Source organism: Aptenodytes patagonicus, chromosome 7 (assembly GCF_965638725.1).
Source record: "Aptenodytes patagonicus chromosome 7, bAptPat1.pri.cur, whole genome shotgun sequence".
Classification (NCBI taxonomy): domain Eukaryota; kingdom Metazoa; phylum Chordata; class Aves; order Sphenisciformes; family Spheniscidae; genus Aptenodytes; species Aptenodytes patagonicus.
This window is the reverse complement of record NC_134955.1, coordinates 70,606,915-70,628,246: the sequence shown is the minus strand read 5'-3', so window position 1 is coordinate 70,628,246 and position 21,332 is coordinate 70,606,915. Positions and strand designations below refer to the sequence as shown.

The 21,332-nt window shown below is 52.1% G+C and overlaps 1 protein-coding gene across 3 annotated transcripts in view; it reads left to right on the top strand.

The window, feature by feature from the left end:
- The window catches only part of ATL1 (atlastin GTPase 1), a 35,516-nt gene extending 14,255 nt beyond the window's left edge, over nt 1-21,261 (top strand). For 2 of the 3 annotated variants that reach the window (XM_076345785.1, XM_076345782.1), the window contains exons 2-14: nt 256-503; nt 865-999; nt 1,862-1,966; nt 2,711-2,761; nt 4,673-4,729; nt 8,868-8,960; nt 9,884-10,022; nt 12,036-12,163; nt 12,859-12,915; nt 13,721-13,792; nt 14,831-15,262; nt 17,639-17,653; nt 20,444-21,261. In XM_076345785.1, coding sequence (XP_076201900.1) covers nt 471-503; nt 865-999; nt 1,862-1,966; nt 2,711-2,761; nt 4,673-4,729; nt 8,868-8,960; nt 9,884-10,022; nt 12,036-12,163; nt 12,859-12,915; nt 13,721-13,792; nt 14,831-15,262; nt 17,639-17,653; nt 20,444-20,554 — 1,428 coding nt within the window. In that variant the 5' untranslated portion in view covers nt 256-470 and the 3' untranslated portion in view covers nt 20,555-21,261. The remainder of the gene's footprint in view (nt 1-255; nt 504-864; nt 1,000-1,861; nt 1,967-2,710; nt 2,762-4,672; nt 4,730-8,867; nt 8,961-9,883; nt 10,023-12,035; nt 12,164-12,858; nt 12,916-13,720; nt 13,793-14,830; nt 15,263-17,638; nt 17,654-20,443) is intronic. The other variant, XM_076345784.1, reaches the window with a different exon arrangement.
- Nucleotides 21,262-21,332: the final 71 nt, after the last annotated feature.

Here is a 21,332-nt window from a genome sequence, read left to right as displayed (position 1 = left end):
GTGTGTGTTTTGTCAAGGGAGATTCCAGCAGGGAACTCTCTGTCTGCAGGGAGCATGCGGACAGATGGCCCCAAAGTGGCATGGAGTCTCCATTGAGATGTCTGAGGACAGCAGACATCTGCTCTGAACGATGCTATTTTGGGATGGATATTTGGGCTAGCTGGTCTGTTACGACCCTGTCCAGCCCTGCTGTCTGTGATTCTGCACTTTGCAGAAGAAGGAACCTAACAGCTCTTGTTTTACTTGTTTATGCAGGTAGTTTTGCAGAGAAGACTTATGAGTGGAGCTCAGAGGAGGAGGAGTCCGTGAGAAAGGCAGGACCAGTGCAAGTCCTCATTGTCAAAGATGACCATTCCTTTGAATTGGATGAAGCTGCACTGAACCGCATCCTCCTCTCAGAGGCTGTCAGAGATAAAGAGGTCGTGGCTGTGTCCGTTGCTGGAGCTTTTAGAAAAGGAAAATCATTCCTGATGGACTTCATGCTGCGGTACATGTACAATAAGGTATGGCTCCAGCTCAGGTGGCTCTTCCCAAGGGTATGGTGCTGCTGCTCATTGCTCCCACGTACCACCCGGGGATGAGCTGGACAGGACACTGGCTTGGTGCCCCAGGAATGCTCAAGCACCTCACTGGCATGGGCTTCACAAAATAAAATAGAGCAGATCCTTCCACAGCCCTGTGCGCCACGGGGTCTCTAGTGGACTCCTGACTTTGGGGCAGAGATGTTCACATTTTCTGCCCTGTAGGAAACCTCTCTTATAGGGGCTGCCCTCCTCCAGCACTGGGGTGGAGGCAGCACAGAGGAAAAGTGTAAAACCAAAGTGAGATGAGAACTCCAGCAACTTCTTCTGTTCCTACCTGCAGGAAGCAGTGGACTGGGTTGGAGATTACAACGAGCCTCTGACTGGTTTCTCCTGGAGGGGAGGGTCTGAGCGGGAGACGACCGGCATTCAGATATGGAGCGAGATTTTCCTGGTGGACAAGCCCGATGGTAAAAAGGTGTGTGCTTCTCTGTTGCACAGCTGTCTGTTGCTGGTCAGCTCATTTTTCTCTTCCAGCTTTTGTAAGACTCTTCCTGCCTTGTCTTAGGTGGCTCAAATGCCTGTGCAAGTTTAGAGAAGGTCTTCAATACCATATCCCTAATTTAGCATGAATGGGTTTAATGCAATGAGTTATACGATGTCTAGGTGTCCCTGATACGTTCTCTAGGTGTCCCTCTAACTCTGGGCATCCCAGAGTTTATTTCTCTGCTATTCCCAGGGATCTTGAATCTGAGGTCCTTGCAAACTACTCCCCTTTCCTAGAGCAGTAGCTGTAAAATGGAGTGTCTTCATTCAGGGTGGTCAAATACCATGCAAACTGGATTTTGGGGCATCCTGCAAATTCAACTTATAGCCAGGAATATTTGTATTCATCTACTCTTTAACGAAGAGCCCAACACCAAAGTGACGCTGAATTATTCACGGTGTGATTTCTAATACTGGCTGAATGTGTTTTGGGTTAAGGAGGTGCGATACGCTGCCGTGTTTGTCTTCTGTGACATGAAGCTAATGCAGACTCAGGAAAAGATGCATCCACACTGACAGCAAGTATTTGAGGAGCAAAGCAGTTCCCTCCTCTGCGTTGCATAGCATTCATTTCGCTGCCTGCAGGAGTCATCGTGCTGTCAAGAGTGACTGGGGCTGCTCTTTTCCTTTGTCCTCCAGCAATTATAAGTCTGAGGCAGAAGCAGTGCGATTCCCAGCACAATAATGCAGCTGACATTCACCCCCCTACCCCTTTGGCATTTGAGAGTGATTTTGCTTGGATGCAGATGCTGAACAGGTGCATCCAAGCTGACGTGGAGCTTTCTGCCTCTCAGGTTGCAGTGTTGCTGATGGACACGCAGGGGACCTTTGACAGCCAGTCCACCCTGCGGGATTCTGCCACCGTGTTTGCCCTTAGCACAATGATCAGCTCGATACAGGTAAGAAGGGGGATGTCTCCAGGAATCAATTCCTAAAAGGCAAAAACCCAGTAGCTTGGCAGGAGCCTAACACAGCAGCTAGCCAGGGCCTTTGGTGGGAGAGACGAAGGCCGTCATGTTGGCTGCACTGAGTGCAGGATTCACACATGATTACATCATCACAGGGAACAGTCTCATCTCCTCATCTCACCCCCAGAGCAGGGCCAGCAGCAGATGCACCCCTTTGCTTCCAGCTACCAGAGAGGAAAGGACCTTGGTCTGGGGAACTGGGTGTGCTTTTGTCTCAGTGCTGTTGGAGAAACCTCTGGGTTGGAGGTGTTCACGCACCAGTAACTGCGTAGCCTGTTAGGGCTTCCCTTCCTACCGTCCGGCCTTTGCTCTTGGAGGACAGTGTGAATGGGATGGAAGCTGTGTCTTGGTAAAGAGCTCAGCACATCATAAAAATGGAGAAGGAACATTATTTGGACCTGACAAGCTAGCAGGCTGGGGCATGGCAGCCCCTGGTGTTCCCATGCTGGAGTGTTTTGCTGCACAGGGAGTAGCAGTGCCTGTCTTGTCTGACAGTGTGAGTCTGTCCAGCAGTACAGCTGTGCTGGGGGCCTGTCTTGTACCGGCACCGTGGGCCAGCTGGGACTTTGGCTGTGTCCCCATGGTAATGTCGTAGGCTTTAACCACACCGACCCACGCGTTGGCCCGAAGGACAGGCCATTCTGAGTGCTCTGAAGTTTTTGTTTTTAAATGCAGGTTTATAACTTGTCGCAGAATGTGCAGGAGGATGATCTGCAGCACTTGCAGGTAAGACCCTTGTCCCTGCTGCTCCGCAGCACTGGGGTGCCTGGATTATGCTCTGACTTCCAAGCTGTGTTGCTCTGGAAAGGCACTTTTGCATTCAGAGCCACAAAAGGGTTTTTCGGTTTCCCAACTCTCATATTGGTTCATGGGCATGGACGAACAGTCACTTGATTTGAAACCTGTCTTGCCTACGCTCTCGTAGCATGGCTTCTTGGGGACCTGGGTCCTTTGGCAGGGCGGTCAGTGGGACACTTGCCAGGAGGGACTGTTCCTGTCTCTGGGACGCGTGCCTTCCTCAAGGCTAATCGCCTGTGGAGCTGGAAATGGCCCATGGCTGTGCTTTGTGCTGCAGCGGGTGGCTGGAGGGCAAGGAGAGGCTGAAAGAACCAAGGCTGATAAGTCGAGACAAAAGTGGCCGAGAGGGGAGCTGGTGACAGTCTTCAGCTGTGTATGAAGCCGCTGCAAAGTGGAGGGCAGTATCTCTTATGTCCACAGTGCACGGGACCAGTTGTCATGGGTGGTGCTGCAGCCAGAGAAGGTTAAGTTGACTTTTTAATGGTGAGGTTAGAGGAGCATCCAACAGACTGCGTAGGGTAGAGTACCCATGACAGACTATCTTGGTGTGGAGCACCAATCACAGGTCTGCCAGGAACAGTTTGGATACAGCTAACGCTGGCCTGTTTGTCCTTCCATGGGATTATACTGGGGTTCCTCAGGGAGCAGAGACCCATCAGAGGCCAGGACTGACCCATGGGGCTGGAAACACGCAATGACTTGCAGCAAGGGGCTAAAGTGACTGGTAACAGGGAGGGATCCAGGGTAGTTAACGGTGTACTGGCTGTACTCCTGCTGCTGCGAGCGTCTGTCCGCTGCTCCATGAGTAGGGGCAGTAAAAGCGCTTGTTTGACTTAAGTGATGGGGAAGCTGAAGGCAGAAGTTGCACTGTTCGTGCTGTAGGACGGGAACTTTGGATTGTTAGGAGAAGCGCAAAAAAATTGGGTAGCCGTTTATAAGCCTGGATATTGGCATCTGGTACTGGCTCAATACAGGTGACCCCTGAGGGTAATTACAGCCCAGACCGTTGGAGACAAGCAGCTAACTGGATTTTTGTGGCACACATGTCCTGCCCATTTCCTGGTATTACCTCTAGCTTTCTCTTGTGTTTAGGTGGTTCATTGATTGGTTAGGTAGGTTTTTCCAGGAGCTTAAGAAAAAGGAAAGAAAAGCAGAAGTCCAGCTGGAAAAATCAGCATTTGAAGAATTTTGTGCCATTTCAGTCAGTAAATACTTTTAACAATAATGCTTTTTTAACATTGAACTTATCGAATGCAACTCTGATCTTTCAGTTTGGATTTTAAGCCATTATTGTTTAACTTGTTGACCCATTTTTAGGCATCTGTGAAATACATTATTGTGCCTTCAGTTAGAAATTACAGTCCAGAGAGATGGGAGAGCCTTCAAATCTTGCTGGTAGGCTGATCTTACAGTCTTTGCACAGTGGGGGTTTGCAGGGAAAGTACTTATTTCTGAATTCATTTCCGCTTCTTCTTGGAGTGTTTAAAGAGAGCAGGGCTCCAGCAGTCCCCTGTAGCACATGAAGCTTCTGGTTGGTATGAAAGCAACAGCAAGCAGCTGATTTGAGCCACTTTTCACAGATTTGGCAGCCAAAAATTCCAGGCTGAGATCTTTCATGTGAGGGCTCAGCACGGTGATTGTCTGTAACAGCTCCCTGTGCCTCTCAGATGTGAACCGAAAGCACGCAGCCAGCCAATTTCTGTTCCAGCTCTGCAAATGGTGCTGTTAGCCCTGAGTCAACAACCGTCCCTTGCTGCTGTGCCTGTGGCCGACAGCCGTCTGCCCGGCTGTGCAGACTGACAAGCTAACAGTCCTGTTGTTCTTTGCTTCTCCTTCCAGCTTTTCACCGAGTATGGCCGGCTGGCCATGGAGGAGACATTCCTGAAACCTTTCCAGGTGAGTCCGAGGGTCCTGGCCAGCACACATCCCCTCCGCCGGAGGTGGCTTGGCCCCGAGCCGGTTGGCTTCACCACGAGGTGTCACTGCAGTTTGCAGGACCCGGGGGGGAGATGGAGATGCCTGGGGACTGGCTCAGCTGCGTGAGGGAAAGGCTTTGTGCTTCCTTGCCTCCAAAGAGGCTTCCAAATAGATCCAACATCCCTCTTTCTTTCCTCTCTGAACCCTTGCCATCCCGAGAGCTCTGTCCTGTCCTGCCAGATGTCCTGCTGGGCTTGGAAAGCAGTCAGGTTTTGCAGCAGGTTTGTCACGCTGTCTACCCGGGGACTCTGCCCAGCCTTCGCTCTGAACCCGCCTGCCCCGGGAATCCCTGCTCCTGGCAAAATGAAAGGACGAGGATTAGCTCAGAGCTCTAGCGAGTGACAGCAGAGCTGTGGGAAGGCTCAGTTTAAGTGGGGTTTTAACTTCAAATAAGGGACATCTGTTCGTCCTGCTGCTTCCCAACCTGTGAAAAGCTGGCAATCAAAAAAGGGAGAGCATCGGGCAGGCAAGAGCTTGCTCTGGACACCAGAGCTGAGCAGCTGAGAGGATGGTGGGCTGTGACAGCCCCTTCCAGTAGGAAAGTGAATATGGAAAAAAAGAGACAAAGCAGAAGGCAGGGGGGCAGAAGGAACCCATTACACGGCTGTGGCAGTTCACTGAAGCTCCAGTCCTTTAACGGATCAAGTAATGATTTCATACGGCTTTGGTTACGGCTGCACCGAATCCTGTGCACCTGGGAGGCTGGGAAGGTGGTTGAACAGGTTTCGAAGCTTTCGGGGGTCTGTGGGACCAGGTGTGAGGCAGGGAGCGGGGCCTAAGGGGATGGAGGGAGCGGTGCTGTGAGCTCCCCACGCGTCTTCATGCCGCAGTGGAGCTGCAGGGCTCGTTGCATGATCGGGGTGGTAAATAGAAGGAAAACACCTTCTGTGGGGCTCTGGCCTTATCCTGTACAAGTTGTTCCTTTAACCAGATGCTCTTTGGCAGTCCCAGTGGCTTGTTCCAAGTTCCAGCTGGCATCCACAGTCGCTTAGGTGGTGGCTGGATGGGGGTTTGTGAGCTTCCCAAAGTGGAAAACAGCAGAGAGCAAAACATGCTGTAAAAATGCAAATAGTAATTGGGAAAGGGTTACAGTTATTTTACTTTTGCCTTCCAACATAAAAATAGAATTGCCGTCCTCACCACCATCCTGGAAGGCCTAAGGGGTTTATAGGGTGTCTGTGGTCAGGAAGTGGAAATAAAATTAAAAGGTTAAAAAATACAACAAATGGACAAATTGAGATTTTGGAGAGCTTTGAGGGTATATTGGATGCTGGCATGAGCAGGTGACTGATAAACGATGTGAAAGCTACCAGTGAAAACATATGACTTGTAGTAGCAAGAGCTAGGAGAAAATTGTAACGTGGTACAAAAAAAAGCCAGACATTAAATAAATATTCCTGCTCCTTATTTAAAAACTATCAGGATAATGTAGCCAAATATTTCAGTGAAAGTGAAATACTTCCTACTCCATCAGTAAAAAGGAGGCTGTAAGGGGAAACTTTTAAATATGCTTAAGTCATTAGGACTGGATAATAGGCTCTGATTTTACCGAAGACCGTAATTGCTGTCAAGTCACACAGTTTTGTGGGTAGCAAGTCTTGTCAAACAATCCCATTATCAATTTTTAAAAGACCACGAGTTTGGCTGATAAAGGCAGCTATCACCATGATACGTTGCCTTCTGTAAGCCTTATCTCCCTACGATGCTGATTAAAAACAAGTGAACAACATACCAAGTCAGCATTGTCTGTTTTAATCCATTGTAAATGGATTAAAAACTCATTAACTGATAGATGACAGAGCACGCTGGACTAATTTTAATAGGGAATCATCATCCTTCAGAAGTGTTTCCTTGGGGGTCCCCCCCAGGGTCTCTCTGATTCACTGTCATCTCCATTAATGATCTGGGGAAAAATATCAAACGACTGGAGGTAACCCTTGCAGACGTGATAAAATTTGGTAGAAGGATCGATGGTGACGTGGCCAGGTGAGCAATGGAGATCTCCTCTCCACATTGCAAAGTGGGCTTGTTCCTGCAAAGCCCCTTTTTTAAAGACAACCAAGCGTTTTGATTAGGAAGCAGGAGAAGGGCGATGGTAAATAAACTGCTTCTCCGGTGGGGAGGACGAGGCAGCGTGCAGCTCAGTGTCTGCAGCTGCGGCTGGACAAAGTCAGACTAGCAATGAGGAGCACACTGTTAATGAGGGGGGGCAATTTAATGGTTAGGGTTAAGCTTAACGAGAGATGCAGGGGCTTCTCTGATAGCTGCGGGCTTTAAACCGAGACAGCTCTCTTTGCAGAAGAGAGTCTACAGCTTGAGTTTCTTGGGTGAGGGTTCCAGGCCTGTAAGTCAAACAAGCTGAACCTCTTTTGTCCTTAAAATATACGAATCTGTAAATGAGGCTTTGGAAAACAGCTCCTATAGGAAAATGCTGCCAAGCAGGGAGAGCACCGAAAGTGTCGATAGCGAGGCAGTTGCACTGGTCCTGCTGGAAGGGAAGTAGTACTTGGCAGTGGAAAATCAACATTTCCCTTTGGCTCCTTCCTCTCCACGGTGTGTCCTCACACTTGCGCTGAAGCGTAACCGCCTGCGCTGCCCCATGCGCCCTCGCCAGATGCCAGTCCTGGTCGTGATGCCTTCGCAAAGGCTGCCCGTGGTGCCTGGCAGTTTGCTAGGCTGGAGGGGCTGAGGGTGGGTATGAGGCATGGTGAAAACAGCACGTCTGGAACAATTTTGCTTAAGAAGGAAGAAAATAATTCCCGAGTCAAACAGTGCAAGACATGCCTAATGTGTTTGTGGAAAAGTCCTAAACATGGGCATGCCTCCTAAGCATCTCACAGCCTTAGAAAGAACAGCGTGTCCTGAAACAGCTAACTGGGTGCAGTTGCTGTGGCTTGTCGTGCAGTTAGGAATGGCCAACTCACTCTTCTCTTTTTTTTTCCTTTCCTGATGTTTTATGGAAGAGAAATAAGGAGGGGAAATATTTTCCCTCCCTCCCCTAAATCTTTGTTCTAAACATAGACAATTTTTAGGGAAATTCCAATGAAACGGATTCCGCTTGCTGACCTGCTTATTCATGTGCATGAGAGAAACCCTGGCACCCCTGCCAGGCCCTCCTGGGCTTCGGTGTTCAGGGCTTCCCCCTCCAAACCACGTATTCATACACAGGACGTAGGTCCCTTGCACAGATGAGACACCAGAGACAGGATTTTTTCTGAAAACATTTTTTTTTTTTTTTTAAAGATTAAAAGTTGACCGTACTGGTATCTATTTATTTATTGCATAGGAACTTTGAATGCCTCAATGAAGATTACAAAAGCCAGTGATTTCTTATTCACCCTCGTTATCCTGCATCTGCTTCTCATTAAAAGTCTGTCTGGAAGGCTGCCCAGTGAAAAAGGCTGAAAAAATGAGCCTGTAAAATTCCCATAGGATGGAACTAAATGTGGCTGGAATGAGGGAGCTCGTTGCCTTTTGTCCTGGTTAGCAAAAATCTCTTTCTTGTTTTGCAGTTTAAATGATTGACGCTATTCTTCAAGCTAGGGAATCAAACTGCCACCCAGCAAACCTGTGCAGCAGTCCGGGGTCTGCTCCCCCTTCCCCCTTGCAGGACACGGCCACACGTGCAGCGAGTCTGCGCGGTCTCAGCGCCACGCTGGGGTGGCCCTGCACAGAGGGGTAGTTCCACCAGAAAAGGTGTGAGTTGCTGCTGGAGCTGGGCAGAGACTCGGGGCCAGGTCTTGTTGCGGCATGAAGGTGGGGGCGAGGGTGCCGGGGGGGGGTCCTGCCACCGCTGCGGTCTCCGACGGCTGAGCGTGATCGGCTGCTGCAAGCGGTGGCAGTGGGGAAGGAGGCCCTGAACTCCCTTGTGAACCCCTTTTTGATAACGTACAGCAGTTACACGTCTCATGTAGCCACTCCTGGTCCTGCGATTAGCAGCAAAGAGCAGAGCGATGCCCTTGAAAGATGAGTTTTTCCGAGCTGGAGCAGCTGGTAACTTTGACTGGGGGGTACTGTGTGGCACTGACCCCACTGTGTTTCTGTCTCGGTTTTCTAGTCCCTTATATTCCTTGTTCGTGACTGGAGCTTCCCGTATGAATTTTCCTATGGATCCGATGGTGGCGCAAGATTTTTGGAGAAGCGGCTGAAGGTGCGTTCTTTCTGACCTGGGTTTGTTTAATGAGCAGTGCTAGCCTAGGTCTACGCTCATGGGTGATGGAGAGTGAAGAGGCAAATCTGGCTTGTGACCCAGGGACTTGTGACTGCCATCACCTGAGTGGCTGGAGAGTGCACAGGGCACGAGGGTGAGACCTTGATCTGGGGGACAGCCGGCGCTGGCGAGTGTTATCCTGGGGCAGGGAGCAGGGAATGGGGTGCAGAGCACCGGCACCAGTGAGGGTTCGGCTGGGTGGCCGCAGAGCTGGCTGTTAGGTGTGAACTGCAGTGTACAGAGATGCTGGTTACGGTCACGCTTATCCAGTGCTTTAAAATCACAGAAGAGGCATTTTAGGAGGCTGAATTTCCTTGCCACGTTCAGTGGAGGGCTGAAGCTGCCTGCATAGGCTTCTGCCCAAGCCCAGGCTCCTTGGGGCTCTCTTGCTGGGAGCAGCTGGGAGAGGCGTTAGAGATGGGAGTCAGCAGATTCCCTAGAGACAGGGAAAAATGTTTTAGTAATAGATAGTTGTGCAGTAAAACTGATGGGCGAGGGCTCTGCTGGGATTAATCAGGAAATGCATGGGTGATTTGGTAGTGGAGAGACCTAATTAAAGGGGAGACAAGAAAGGCCCTAGTGGGAAATCCCAAATGTTTTTGTATTCCAGTCATACACGGCCATGCATGTTTTCCAAATGATAATAATATGCCCCAGGGCATGTGGTCAGAGATACGCTAGTTCCTTGGTCGCTGGAGGAGCCTTGTCTTTGTCCTCGTGCGGCATACCCCTTCTGGCTTGCTCTTCCTGCTGTAAGCAGCCACAGCGCGGAGTACCCTGTGCCCCTGCCAGCACCGCTGGCCCTGCGTTACCGGTGTCCCCATCAGAAGGAAACCCCCTGACCCCAAACTGGTCTCTCGCAGGTCTCGGGAAATCAGCATGAAGAGCTGCAGAACGTCAGAAAGCACATCCATTCCTGCTTCACCAAAATCTCCTGCTTCCTCTTACCTCACCCGGGCCTGAAAGTCGCCACCAACCCTAATTTCGACGGAAAACTGAAAGGTACGAAGGCAAAGGTCTGGTTTTTAAGTGGATACCTTAGATGCCCTGGCAGACTGTCCTGATGGTTCCTGAAACCTCTAGAAATATTTTCCATGAAAAAACTTCTGGGAGAGGAGTTAGATCCTCCTCCCAACGACATACCCGCGCTCGGCTCATTCTTCCAAGTCCACCAGCAGCCTGTTCGTTGCCAGATGCTTTTAACCTAAGATGGAGGCGGAGGCCGAAAAGGTGTGGGAGGCTGAAAAGGTCTCAGAGCTGCTGGCAATATGCACTGTCAAGACAGATGGCTGATAGGAAACCGGGGAAGGGCAGGGCTGAGATAGGAAGTTTATGGACAGGGCGTTAAGCCTGTAATTAACCAATTATGCCTCACTTGCAATTCGGCACAGATGCGGAGCGGTGCAGATTGGTTGCTGGAAGGCAGGCTGGTGCTTGCGGAGGGCGGAAGGCCGGTTACACGTGCTCACAAGGGAACATTATTTCACTTTGAAAAGCTTTCCAAGGAATATCTAATCTTCCTGACTTATCTGATCAGTGGTTTCCCTACAGGTCAGACTTAGTTCAACAGGTAAAAGAAAGGGGAAGGAAAAGAAGCCATGGTAAGATTCTCCACCCTCAAAGGAGCCATACGCTGTGGATTTTCTTAGTTGGTTGTTGTGAACCAGCTGCTTACCAGCATCGCTGGTTACAGGCTGCTTGCAATCTTAGCAATAGAGAAAGTGGCCCATTAGTCACTTAAATTAGCAGACAGAAAGATGTTACTTTTTCTCTGGTTTTTGTCTGGCTAGTGATTAGACTTCTGGCAGATTGTTCTTGTGATTAGTGATTAGTTCTTCTGGCAAACTCTGTGCTAACCAGCAAGCAGGACAGTGAGGCAGCCGGGGGGGGGGGAGGCATGCTGGTGGAGACTGAGCTGATCTGTGTTAGTTCCCCCCTTAATTTCGGGTGCTGAGTAGTACTGAACAAGTGGTGTGTGCCGAACTGGCACAGGAGTTGGCAGCGGCTTCTTGACACCATTTTTCTTGTTCCCTCAGAGCTGTACTCAGCTTTTTGTGCTCTGATGGAAGAAACGTGGGGAAACTTCCCCTCTCTCCTTACCTTCCAAATGCCTGGATGTTGCACTGTTTTTTCTGTCTCCAGTCTTGTACAGTTTCATTTAAATGGCAATAAATGGATGTCAGACACTATGAAGCCATAAGAATGACTGTTAGGAGACGAGTCTGCCTCTGTTGAAGTGACACAAGCAGCCCTTGGACCCCTCAAACAGCGCCCTGCGCCAGCTCTGTGCTTTGGCAAAGGGGACAGGCTGGTAGGAGCAGAGATTGTGCCCGTTCCTGGTACCTGCACCGAGGGGAGTCTGACGGTGCAATGTAAATGCACAGTCACTCGCAGGAGTCCTTTGTGTACCTGTACCAAGCGCCTAATGGTTTGCAAAAGCTTTAAAATGCTTTGCAATGAGAATTTCACATATGGGTTCATAGAGGACCAAGAACTTGGCACAGAAAATCTTGCCTGCTGGCACAGGAGGTGGCAGGGATGAGAGCCAGAGAGCCTAAGCCCTGATAGAAGATTTCCACTATGAGGGCCATGGAGCAGAGCAAAGGGAAGGCACAGCATGTGCCCGTGCCTTGTCCACTAAAGGTCATGATTTGCAAAGAGTGTATATGTCTAGGCAAGAAGATGCTGCTCTCTGGCTATCAGCGTTGCGTGCATATTACCAGCGTCATCAGCAAAAAGCAGTTTTTTTTTTCCCCATGCAGTCACATTTGTGTTTGCGCAAGTATTTTTGAGACCATGAAGCTGGTTTGTGGATATATGCACAGCTGTATGTTCTGTCCGTGGGTTAAGTAGCGACTTAACCAGGGCCACGATCATTTCTGAGTGCTCACATCACTAAATTATAGGGTGTCTGAGTCTCTGGCGTGACTCTCCTGCTCTTGTTTCATGTGAGTGCACACTGAAGCGCAAGTCTGACGTTGGGCTGGTGCTGATGACATTGGGTTTTGTTTCCAGAAATAGACAATGAGTTCATCAAGAACTTGAAGATTTTGATTCCTTGGCTGCTTAGTCCCGAGAGCCTGGACGTTAAGGAGATCAATGGAAACCATATCACCTGTCGAGGCCTTGTGGAGTATTTTAAGGTATTGGCTTATTTAAGAGAAAGTGGGCTTATTCATCTGTGGCACACTTGCACTTTTGCTGTAATGAAAGGGGAAAGCAGCAGCAGGCAGGCCAGCACTTAATGGCCGGAGGAAATGTTCTTGGTCTAGCTAATAGACCTGACTCTCATTGCTGCAGAAAACAAACACCTCACGGTCGCGTATTTGACCGTGCAGTAAGCCCAAAAAGTGGGCAGGGCTGTTTTCCTCCCCTGGAGAACTGAGGGCCAGGGGGTGGTAGGCTGAGGGCCGTATTCCCATTGCCTTTGGAAAAAGCTTATTTTTGTTGTCATGACTACTGGGACATTTTAATGCAAGACATCAGTGAGTAATTCTCACCACCTACTCTCCAGGGCTACCTGACTCTGGCTCCTTCTCCTTCACTGAAGGACGGAGGTAGGTGCAAATCCAATGGTAGAAATACTGGGCGTAAGCGGTGGAGTGAGAGCCTTGAGTGACTGACCCAGGCCACCCAAGGAGTTGACCTCGAGCCATGCTACGTAGCATTTTCTGACACAGCATCCCCTGCTGAAGCCATCTTGTGCCAGGAACGTCCTCCTCTTCTGTGCTTTTAAACATCCTGTTAAAGCTGTGTCTGGAACTGGGCGGGGGTGTTTGCGTGTTGCTCGTGAATGCCATGTTCAATGTGATTTCATTTTCTGTGCGCTGTTTTGCAGGCATACATAAAGATCTACCAAGGGGAAGAATTGCCACACCCAAAGTCAATGCTGCAGGTATGTGAGCGTGAGCTGGTGGGCATTCATGCACTGTAATTGCCATTGATTTCCAGTTAATTGTCAGAGGTGTCCAGCTAGTGCAGCACATTGGGTTTTCTGTGATTTTATTTCAAATATCTTAGTGTAACAACCCAAGAAATAGCCCTTTTGGAAGTATTTGGCAGTCACAAGTCTGATATGGCTTAGCAATTGCGGCAGCACGGCTCGTGCACCTCGGCCGGACTGTGGTGACTCGCTGTCTGTGCACACAGCGTCAACCGGCTTAGCTGAAATTATTCCCCCGCAGGTAGATAGCATCGTCTTTGGCTGCGGTGGGGCCGCACACGGAGGTGATGTGGCCCCGCACGCGGGCAGCGGCTGCTGGGCTGCAGCTCTGCTCTCTGAGCCAGACGGCTTTGTGGGAGGTTGCAGCTGTAGCTGTTTACATATGACTGAGCCTTTTATCTGTTTTCTTGCTGTTTCCCACAGCCGAAGCCAAAGTTTTCGTTGCCCTGGCTTGGAGGGGAGGAATCCTCTCTTCATCCAGGCTTTTGCCTGGGGGGGACTGAGTTGACTGGACGTGTAAATACGGGATGATCTTATTTGGCATTGGTCAGAGGCTGGGGAGAGTACACTTGGCTAAGACAAGGGAGCTGTTTAATTCCGTACGTGTGCACCAGGGTACTGTGCACAGCGTGGACCGTGTGTGTACACGTGTGGACCATGGGTACCCAAGCAGACAGTGGTCTGTCTCTCTGCAATTACACTTCTTAACCCTGTCGTTCTGCAGCTAAACTCTGTACCCCTTTTGCCTTTCTTGCAGGCCACAGCAGAAGCCAACAATTTAGCAGCGGTTGCCACTGCCAAAGACACCTACAGCAGGAGAATGGAAGAGGTAGGTGGTGCTGAGCACGTCGTTTCACAGCGCTCATGTCTCCTGGCTCTCCTGTCCTCGTGGGGAAACCTCCCTGCCTGGGTTCCTGGTAGAAAACGTCCTGCATGGACCTGGCCAGGACTGGTTAGTGCTGCATGTTCAGGGTCCCAAAGAGGGTCTCTCCTATGTGGTGGACAAGGGGCTTTCTCGCAGGCTGGAGGAGAGCAATGCCCGGGCAGGGTATCATGGCAGGACAGGGGAGGGTGATTGACAAATGGTCACCGTTTCATCTGATGGCAGCTTTTTGCAGACCACATGGCCTCTGCTGAATTTGCATCTTCCTTCCAGTGTTCCCCAGCATGGGTAGATGCAACCCAAAAAGTGACGTAATGGGGTGGCAGCGCTGCGTGACCATGCAACCCATGCTACGGCTGGTGCTAATTGGGGGATAAAGTCATTATAACTGGCTTTTCACCTATGCCCTGCCCTGTCAGCCCATCCCTCAGCTCTGGCAAGGGGATGGTTGTGATGTTTTAAGGTGAAGCTCAGACCCCAGCCTGTCTCCAGCCACTTCCAGGCCCCCACTCTGTTCATCAGTATTGGAGATCGCTGCCTATTGGCAGGAAAAAGGTACGGGGCTGCGTGGCCAAACTGCCTGTGGACTGCCCTGGGCCTTAGAACTAATGTGAGCATATTCTGAACAGGAGGAAAATGCCGCGGGGTTTCCAGCACTAGAAAATACTGGGGTTCAGGGTCCTGCCGGTCAGTGTAGCTCAGCCGTCAGTGTTGCCCGAGATCCTGGCTTGGGCTGTGAGCGAGTTGAGTAGGGGAGCTGTGGGATGCAGCTTCCCAGCACAGACACCCGCTGCCCCGGTTTAACCTGCGCCTTGCAGAGCTGTCCCAGATGGACAGCACAGTCATGGAGGTCTTCCTGCAGGATCTAGTGGTCCGTGCCAAACGGGAGCCTGTAGAGCCCTAATTCCAGTGCTTTGCACGGCACAGCACAGGAGCTGTGGGTGCCGAGGATTCTGGAGTGATTGGACTGTGTTTTCCACGCAGGTCTGTGGTGGGGACAAGCCTTTCCTTGCACCTAGTGACCTCCAGACCAAACACATGGAGCTGAAGGAGGAGGCTGTGAAGCTGTTTCGCGGGGTGAAGAAGATGGGTGGGGAGGAGTTCAGCCGTCGCTACCTCCAGCAGCTGGAGAACGAGATAGATGAGCTCTACATCCAGTACATCAAGCACAACGACAGCAAGAACATCTTCCACGCCGCCCGCACCCCCGCCACGCTCTTTGTGGTCATCTTCATCACTTACGTGATAGCTGGAGTGACCGGCTTCATTGGCTTGGACATCATAGCCAGTCTGTGCAACATGATCATGGGCTTGACACTTATCACACTGTGTACCTGGGCATATATCAGATACTCTGGGGAGTACAGAGAACTGGGCGCAGTAATAGACCAAGTGGCCGCAGCGTTATGGGACCAGGTAGGATAAAGAGCTTTTGATTTAAGAAAACAAACCAACCTCACCAAGCTCTTAAGCGTTGAGTTTCCTGGGGCTTTTCCTCCCCTTTGAAATGGCTTTTGCATTTGCATTTTGGGTTGTTAGATGCTCCAGCTGGGCCTGCCTGGGCAGATCCAGCTGCTTGAGCTGGTTGTGCTGTGATCAGTGAGAGAAGATCTGTGCCCTGTCTTCTTCAGACAGCAGGACGATGAGTTTTAGGCCATGCCTTACACCTTCTAGATGGGGGAAGCAGGGACAGAGGAAATGTTTTCAGATCAGTTTGTGGAGTTGATTGTAAGGGGGACAGGAGGAGGGCCTGGGTAGGACCGCTCTGTGGTTGTAGGTAGGCAGTACGAGATGGGTTGGAGAGCAGGAGTGAAGAGCAAGGCTGGAGCTGTGTACCAACCCACCCCTTCCCCTGCTCGAGCCTCTGAATCCTTCCCAGTGTGAAAGACAAGCCGTGTAGATCCGGGCAGGGGATGAGAAAACTCACAGCAAGCTATTTTGTTCTGCCTTTTTTTTTTCTTCTTGTCTTACCCGTCACCAAATGTTGGTTTGTGGAGCCTCAGACCTTGCGGGAACGGGGCAGCTTTGCTTAGGGTCCCACCGGGGAGGCGTTCTCGGAGCCAGTGTGTGTGTTTTTTGTGTGTGCGCCTGTGTACGTCAAAAAGAAAGACCCGTATCTCTCTCCTGGTTCAGGGCAGGGATTTTGGCTCTCCCCCGGTCTGCCGGAGACTGAAGCCAGGTCTCAGCTCTGCCTGTTTTGGCACTGGGCCCTGCTTTCCCATTACAGCCATAGCTGCGCTGGGTCAGTTGGTCTCACCCGCTCTTTTTCAATTTATTTTTTTTTTTCCAAACAACATGGGAAGGTCTCGGTTGGACCCCGATGTCAAACAGAAACACCCCTAAAAATCTTAAAAATGGTCAGAATGAATAAGCACCCCCCCACACACACCTCCCTGCGTTGCTCTGCCTGCTTTCCGAACGGCACCGTTGCAGCGCCCAGCCCCGGCAGGGTTATCTCGCAGCCCACGACCGCAGTATTTTTAACACTCGGTCCTTCCTGTTTCCCCTTCTGCGGCAGCCCTTTCCTCTCCCCATTGCGGAGCTGCCGGGGAAGGCCCGGACGCTGCAGGCTCCCGGTGCCCCGCTTCGCCCCGGCCAGGGGAGTAGCCCACCGGAACGCAGCTGCAGCCGCGGGCCCATGTGCCGAAATGCCAGTTAAAGGGCTGCCATGGCTTCCTGCTCGTCCCGTGGCAGAGCCGGCGGGAGCTCGTTGTTTGCTCGGCCCTCAGAAGCCACCAGCCGCAGTCGTGGGTTTCATTTCTGTAGTGCTCCGGGGGGAGGGGGAAAGGGCCGTGCTCAACAGCTTTACCTGCTCCTTCCCTGCTTTTTATCCACCAGCGAGTTTTTGATCAAGAGTGACCACGTTTGCCTGCTTCCCGTTGCTGCACAGAGAGCTGCAGCTGGAGCTAAACACGCAGCTTTGGGGGGGAAAAAAATGAAGCATTTATTATTCAGTTCCTTCATCCCAGAGCTGGGTAGCGGTGTTGCTCAGCCGGGCTGCCTTTAAAATAAGGCGGCTTGAGAGCAAGAGCAGCCCATTGCCTGCGTCCCAGGTGGGTTCATCCTGGCTGCCCTGTCCTCAGTGGCCTGAGCATCCACAGTAAATCCTCCCTGCGGTGCGGCCAGTGCCCGTGCCGCAGCCGTTTGCTCAGGGACCCTTCCTGGGTACCTTTGGGAGACGCTGGCGTGTTTAAGCCCAGCATTTGCCTATCCCTGTGCAGTAACCAGTCGGGGGGGGGGGGGTTAAGCGGCCGGCAGGAAGCCGGAGATGCTGCCCGCTTGCAGACTGCCCAGCTGGGGAAAAATAAAGAGGTTAAAGTGCCCGCAGCTGCTCCCTGGCGCCCGCTGGCCCCCGCGGGCTGCGCGGCACAGCTTTCCAACCGAAGGGAAAGTTCTCCCGAGAAGGAGCTGGGCAGAGGGGCAGTACTGGCCCTGCTGCAGGCGCCGGGGCTTGGGCAGCGTGACTCCGCCCGCCGCGATACACAGGGCTGGTGCCCAAGTGCCCTGGGTGGGTTCAAAGCCCTCGTGGCTCTGTCCCATGCGAGCGCTCGGTGTCCCGTGGCGGCGGGACCGGCTGCAGGAGGGGTGGACGGAGCTGTGAGGGGTCCAGCAAGAGGGGCAGCCTGTGCTGGGTAAGCCCCCCTGGGAAGGCACAGCCGTGGTGGCACCAGCAAGTGGCTGTGGCCAGAGGCGTGAGCACCGTGCGCTCCCATGGGTGTGCGTGATACACAGAGATACTTTTTTTTTTTTTTTCTTTTTCTGTCTCCCCCCCTTCCCAATGCCTCTCCCCAGGGAAGCACTAATGAGGTAAGTGGCTCTTGTTCTCGGCATGCAACACCACTCGGCTCCCGTGGGCCAGCTGGGCCGTGGGCTCCCGGGGGAAAAAAACGCATCTCGGATCCAGATGCACGTTTCAGCCGCGTCGCTGCCTTTGGGCTTGCGGAGGACGGGGGGGGCTGCGAGGGCGCTGGGCAGCGGTGGCATCCTGGCCCTGCACCAGGACACTTGCCGGTGGCTGGGCTCTGGTTGTTCCCTGTGATCCAGATGCCTGGGGAAGGGAGTTAAACGTGGGCGCTGCGCTCCAGGCGGTGCTGGAAGCCAAGTGGGGGAGAGATTTGGGTGGGGAGTGTGTTTGTTACGATGGGGCTTTCCACCTTTCGCCCATCAGTTCTGTTTGGGGATTTTCCTGTTGTGCTGAGAGGTCAAACCGAAACAGCAGTTTGTTTTGTAGCACCAACTGTGCCGGCGTCGCGCAGGCAGAGCTGAGGAGCCCCCATACTTGGCCAGGCCTCCCGGTGCCGCTGGAAGTGCCGCGTGTTGTGTTTTGGGCAAAACCACCCCATACCGGATTGAGAAAGCCGAACGCAGAGCCTGGGAGGCATGGTTTATCTCCCCAGTCTCTTCCTGGGGCAGCGTGCCGAGTACAGCCCCTCTCACCCCGCATGGCAGGGGAACTGCTCCAAGGGGAGCCGGTCCCTGCCTGGCGCTCGCGGTGAAGCCCTGCAGGGAAACCCGGGTCGACAACCGTCGGCAGCCCCCCATATGCCGGGCTCGTTGTGGCTCCGCTTGCCCAGCGCCACAGTGGCACAACGCTGAGCTGCTTGCCAGGCCTGCGCCGAGGGCGACTGGAACCTTATTTAGGCAAAGCCTTGTAAGCATCTAATTAAAACAAAAACGGCATCCTTACCAGTCTGTGTTACGGCAGACTTACGTTAATCCTGCGTTGTAGCCAGGTGCTGCCCCAGGTCTGTGACAAAAGGCAGCTCCATCTTCTATTGTGTCACCAAAGCCCAACAGCTCCGTCTGTCAGTGTCAACACACTGTCCAGCTACTGAGTTACGTGGGGAGTTCCTCTTAAAAGAAAGTTGGAGCAGCTCTCACAGGTCCAAAAGGCCATTTAAAAAAAAAAAAAAAAAAAAAAGTTAGAAATCAGCCCGTTCCTTCCCCCAGCGGCCAGCGCAGGCCGGCCGTTTTGGTACCTCGCTGTGCCGCAGATGCTGAGCAGCTAAAACCTTTCTGACCCCTGGGTCCGTGGGCTTTGCTCTGGCAACAGCGAGAGGCAGGACACGGTCCTTGCTATTGATGAGCTCTTGAACAAATCCCGTCAGGTACAAGTCAGCTCTGAGACTGGTTAGGCACGAAGAAAAAGCCTAACATAGCACAAAATGCTGCAAGGCCGCTTATGTAGGATTTGAAAGCGTATTTTTTTTTCCAAGAGAGAAACCCAGAGAAGCTGCATGAAGACGCCTTCACCAGGGCACTACATTCCCAAACAGTCCCGAAACGCTGGCGCGCAAAGCCCCACCTCCGTTTCCTGCAGCCCGTTTGGGATGCGGTCAGCAGCGCCTCTGACACCCCCGGAGTCTTCTCACCCACCCCGTTCCTTGCTGCAGCTTCAGCTGCGCTTAGAATCATTGAACCACAGAATCATTAAGGTTGGAAAAGACCAACCGAGCTTGGTTCATTCAGCACCCCCGAGGAACACATCACCCCGTGAGCGTGCGGGTTCCCGCCGGTCGCCTGCCTCTTCCCACCCCGTCCTGAGCTAATCCTGGCTCACCAACAGTCTTCAGGTCCCCAGCAGCAGCAGCCGGTGGGTTTTTGGTTGGTGTTTTTTGTTTTTCCCCCCCAATGACAAGTTCATTTGAAACGGAAGTGTCAGAGCTGCGCCAGCCGCTCACACCAAGTCCTCTGCGACCAGAACCGTATCTTGGCATCTCCTGCACCGTTTGCACTCAGTATAAAGCCCACTGAGGGGTGGGGGACAGGGCGGTCTCGCCTGTCGCCACGTACCAGCCGCTGCGGACGGCGCCTGCAGCAGCCCTTCGGGATCAGAGCTTTGTCTCGGCCCTTTGACTGCTCTGACGTTAGTTCTGTACGGGAAACGCAGCCCACGTCCACACCGACCTCGAACACGCACCGGTACCGCAGCCGCTCCTGCTGTCCGATGCCTGGTGTTTAGCCGTCGCCCTCTGGCCCCCTGCGAAGACACCTGGGAGGCCGGCAGCCTGGTCACACCGATGCTCTGCAGAAGCCGGGGTACGCCCATCTGTTAGACGGCGGCGCTGCCGTTTGCGAAGGACAGGCGCTTCTGTCAGACAGGAAAACGCACCCGGGTGCAAACGGAAAATGGTAAAATTAGAAGGGAAAAAATCTGCATTCATCTGCAGAAAGATAATCTAGACAAACCAGATACCCATTACATAGCAAAGCCCTCCGTATGATGCAACAGGCAACTGCCTGGTGGTGTAAAGCAACATGCTGAGGACGCAGAAATTTAAACTCCATGCGTGAAACCTGTAGAAAAAAAACCAACCCCCGTAAGTCCCTTGCTGGCACTCCAGGTAGCCCTTGATTTAATACAACCCGAGGGAGCTCCTCCCGTAGCCGAGAGGTTTGAAAGATTGGCCAGCTGGTCATCTTTAGTCTTTCCCCCGTTGGGACACTGGACACAATCCGGAGTTGGTGCACAAAACAAACCGCGCGCCGCAACTGGCTTGAACCTGCCGCCGCAGCATGAAGGCGAAAGCACAGACCGCGGGCGTCACACACGCAGGGGGCTGGGGCCGTAACCATCCCCTCTCTCTCTTTTTCCAGGCTTTGTACAAGCTGTACAGCGCAGCAGCGACTCACAGACATTTGTACCACCACGCCTTCCCTGCACAGAAAGCGGAGCCCGCCGAGGGCTCGGAGAGGAAGAAGGTGTAAGCCAGGCGCGTTCCCGTGGATGCGCGAACGAGGCGCGGCCGTCTCGTCCTCGGCTCGACGCTCTCGTCCTCGTACCCATCACAAGCTCCTGCCGTGGAAGGGGGAGAGCGGAGAACAAGTCAGGCGTGTGGTGGTTCGGCGCGCTCGTTCGACAACGCGGCGTTTGACGGGAAGATGTCGGCATGTTTTCCCTTTTGTTAATATGTACATACTGGTACTGCCGCAAATACAAAGTGCTTTTAATTTGTCATAGCCAGTGTACTTCCCAGCTAATTTATGAAGCCTTATTTTCCCCTTAATTAGTTATGAAGTCACTGAAGAAATCATGATTTACGTGACGCTGCGACTAAAAATCTTCCAGACCGTAGCTTCTTCGAAAGCCAACTTGTTTTCAGACACTTGAACAAGTCATAACATGTAACCGAGTTTTTTCTTCAATTAACTAATTACATAAACGTAATTAAAAATGTATTAACTTGCTTTATCAGAAACTGTAAGGGCACTTCTGCTATGGTATGTTAATGATCCTGTAGGGAGAGCGTACTCTTCTGTTCGTAACCCATGCACAAGGTATCACTTTGTATATGTATTGGAGAAAGTGTCGCTGTATTTCTGTACATACACATTCATTGTAGCGCGTAGAAAGTGTGGTCGGCGGTTCTGTTCTTTTATCGTCAGAACTATTAAAGTTTGCTGTCGGTTCCTAAGCAGTCGGTTACACAGGAAGCAGTTACTGTCGAGGGGAGAGCTTCGCCCCTTGGGTTTTGGGGTTTGGTGG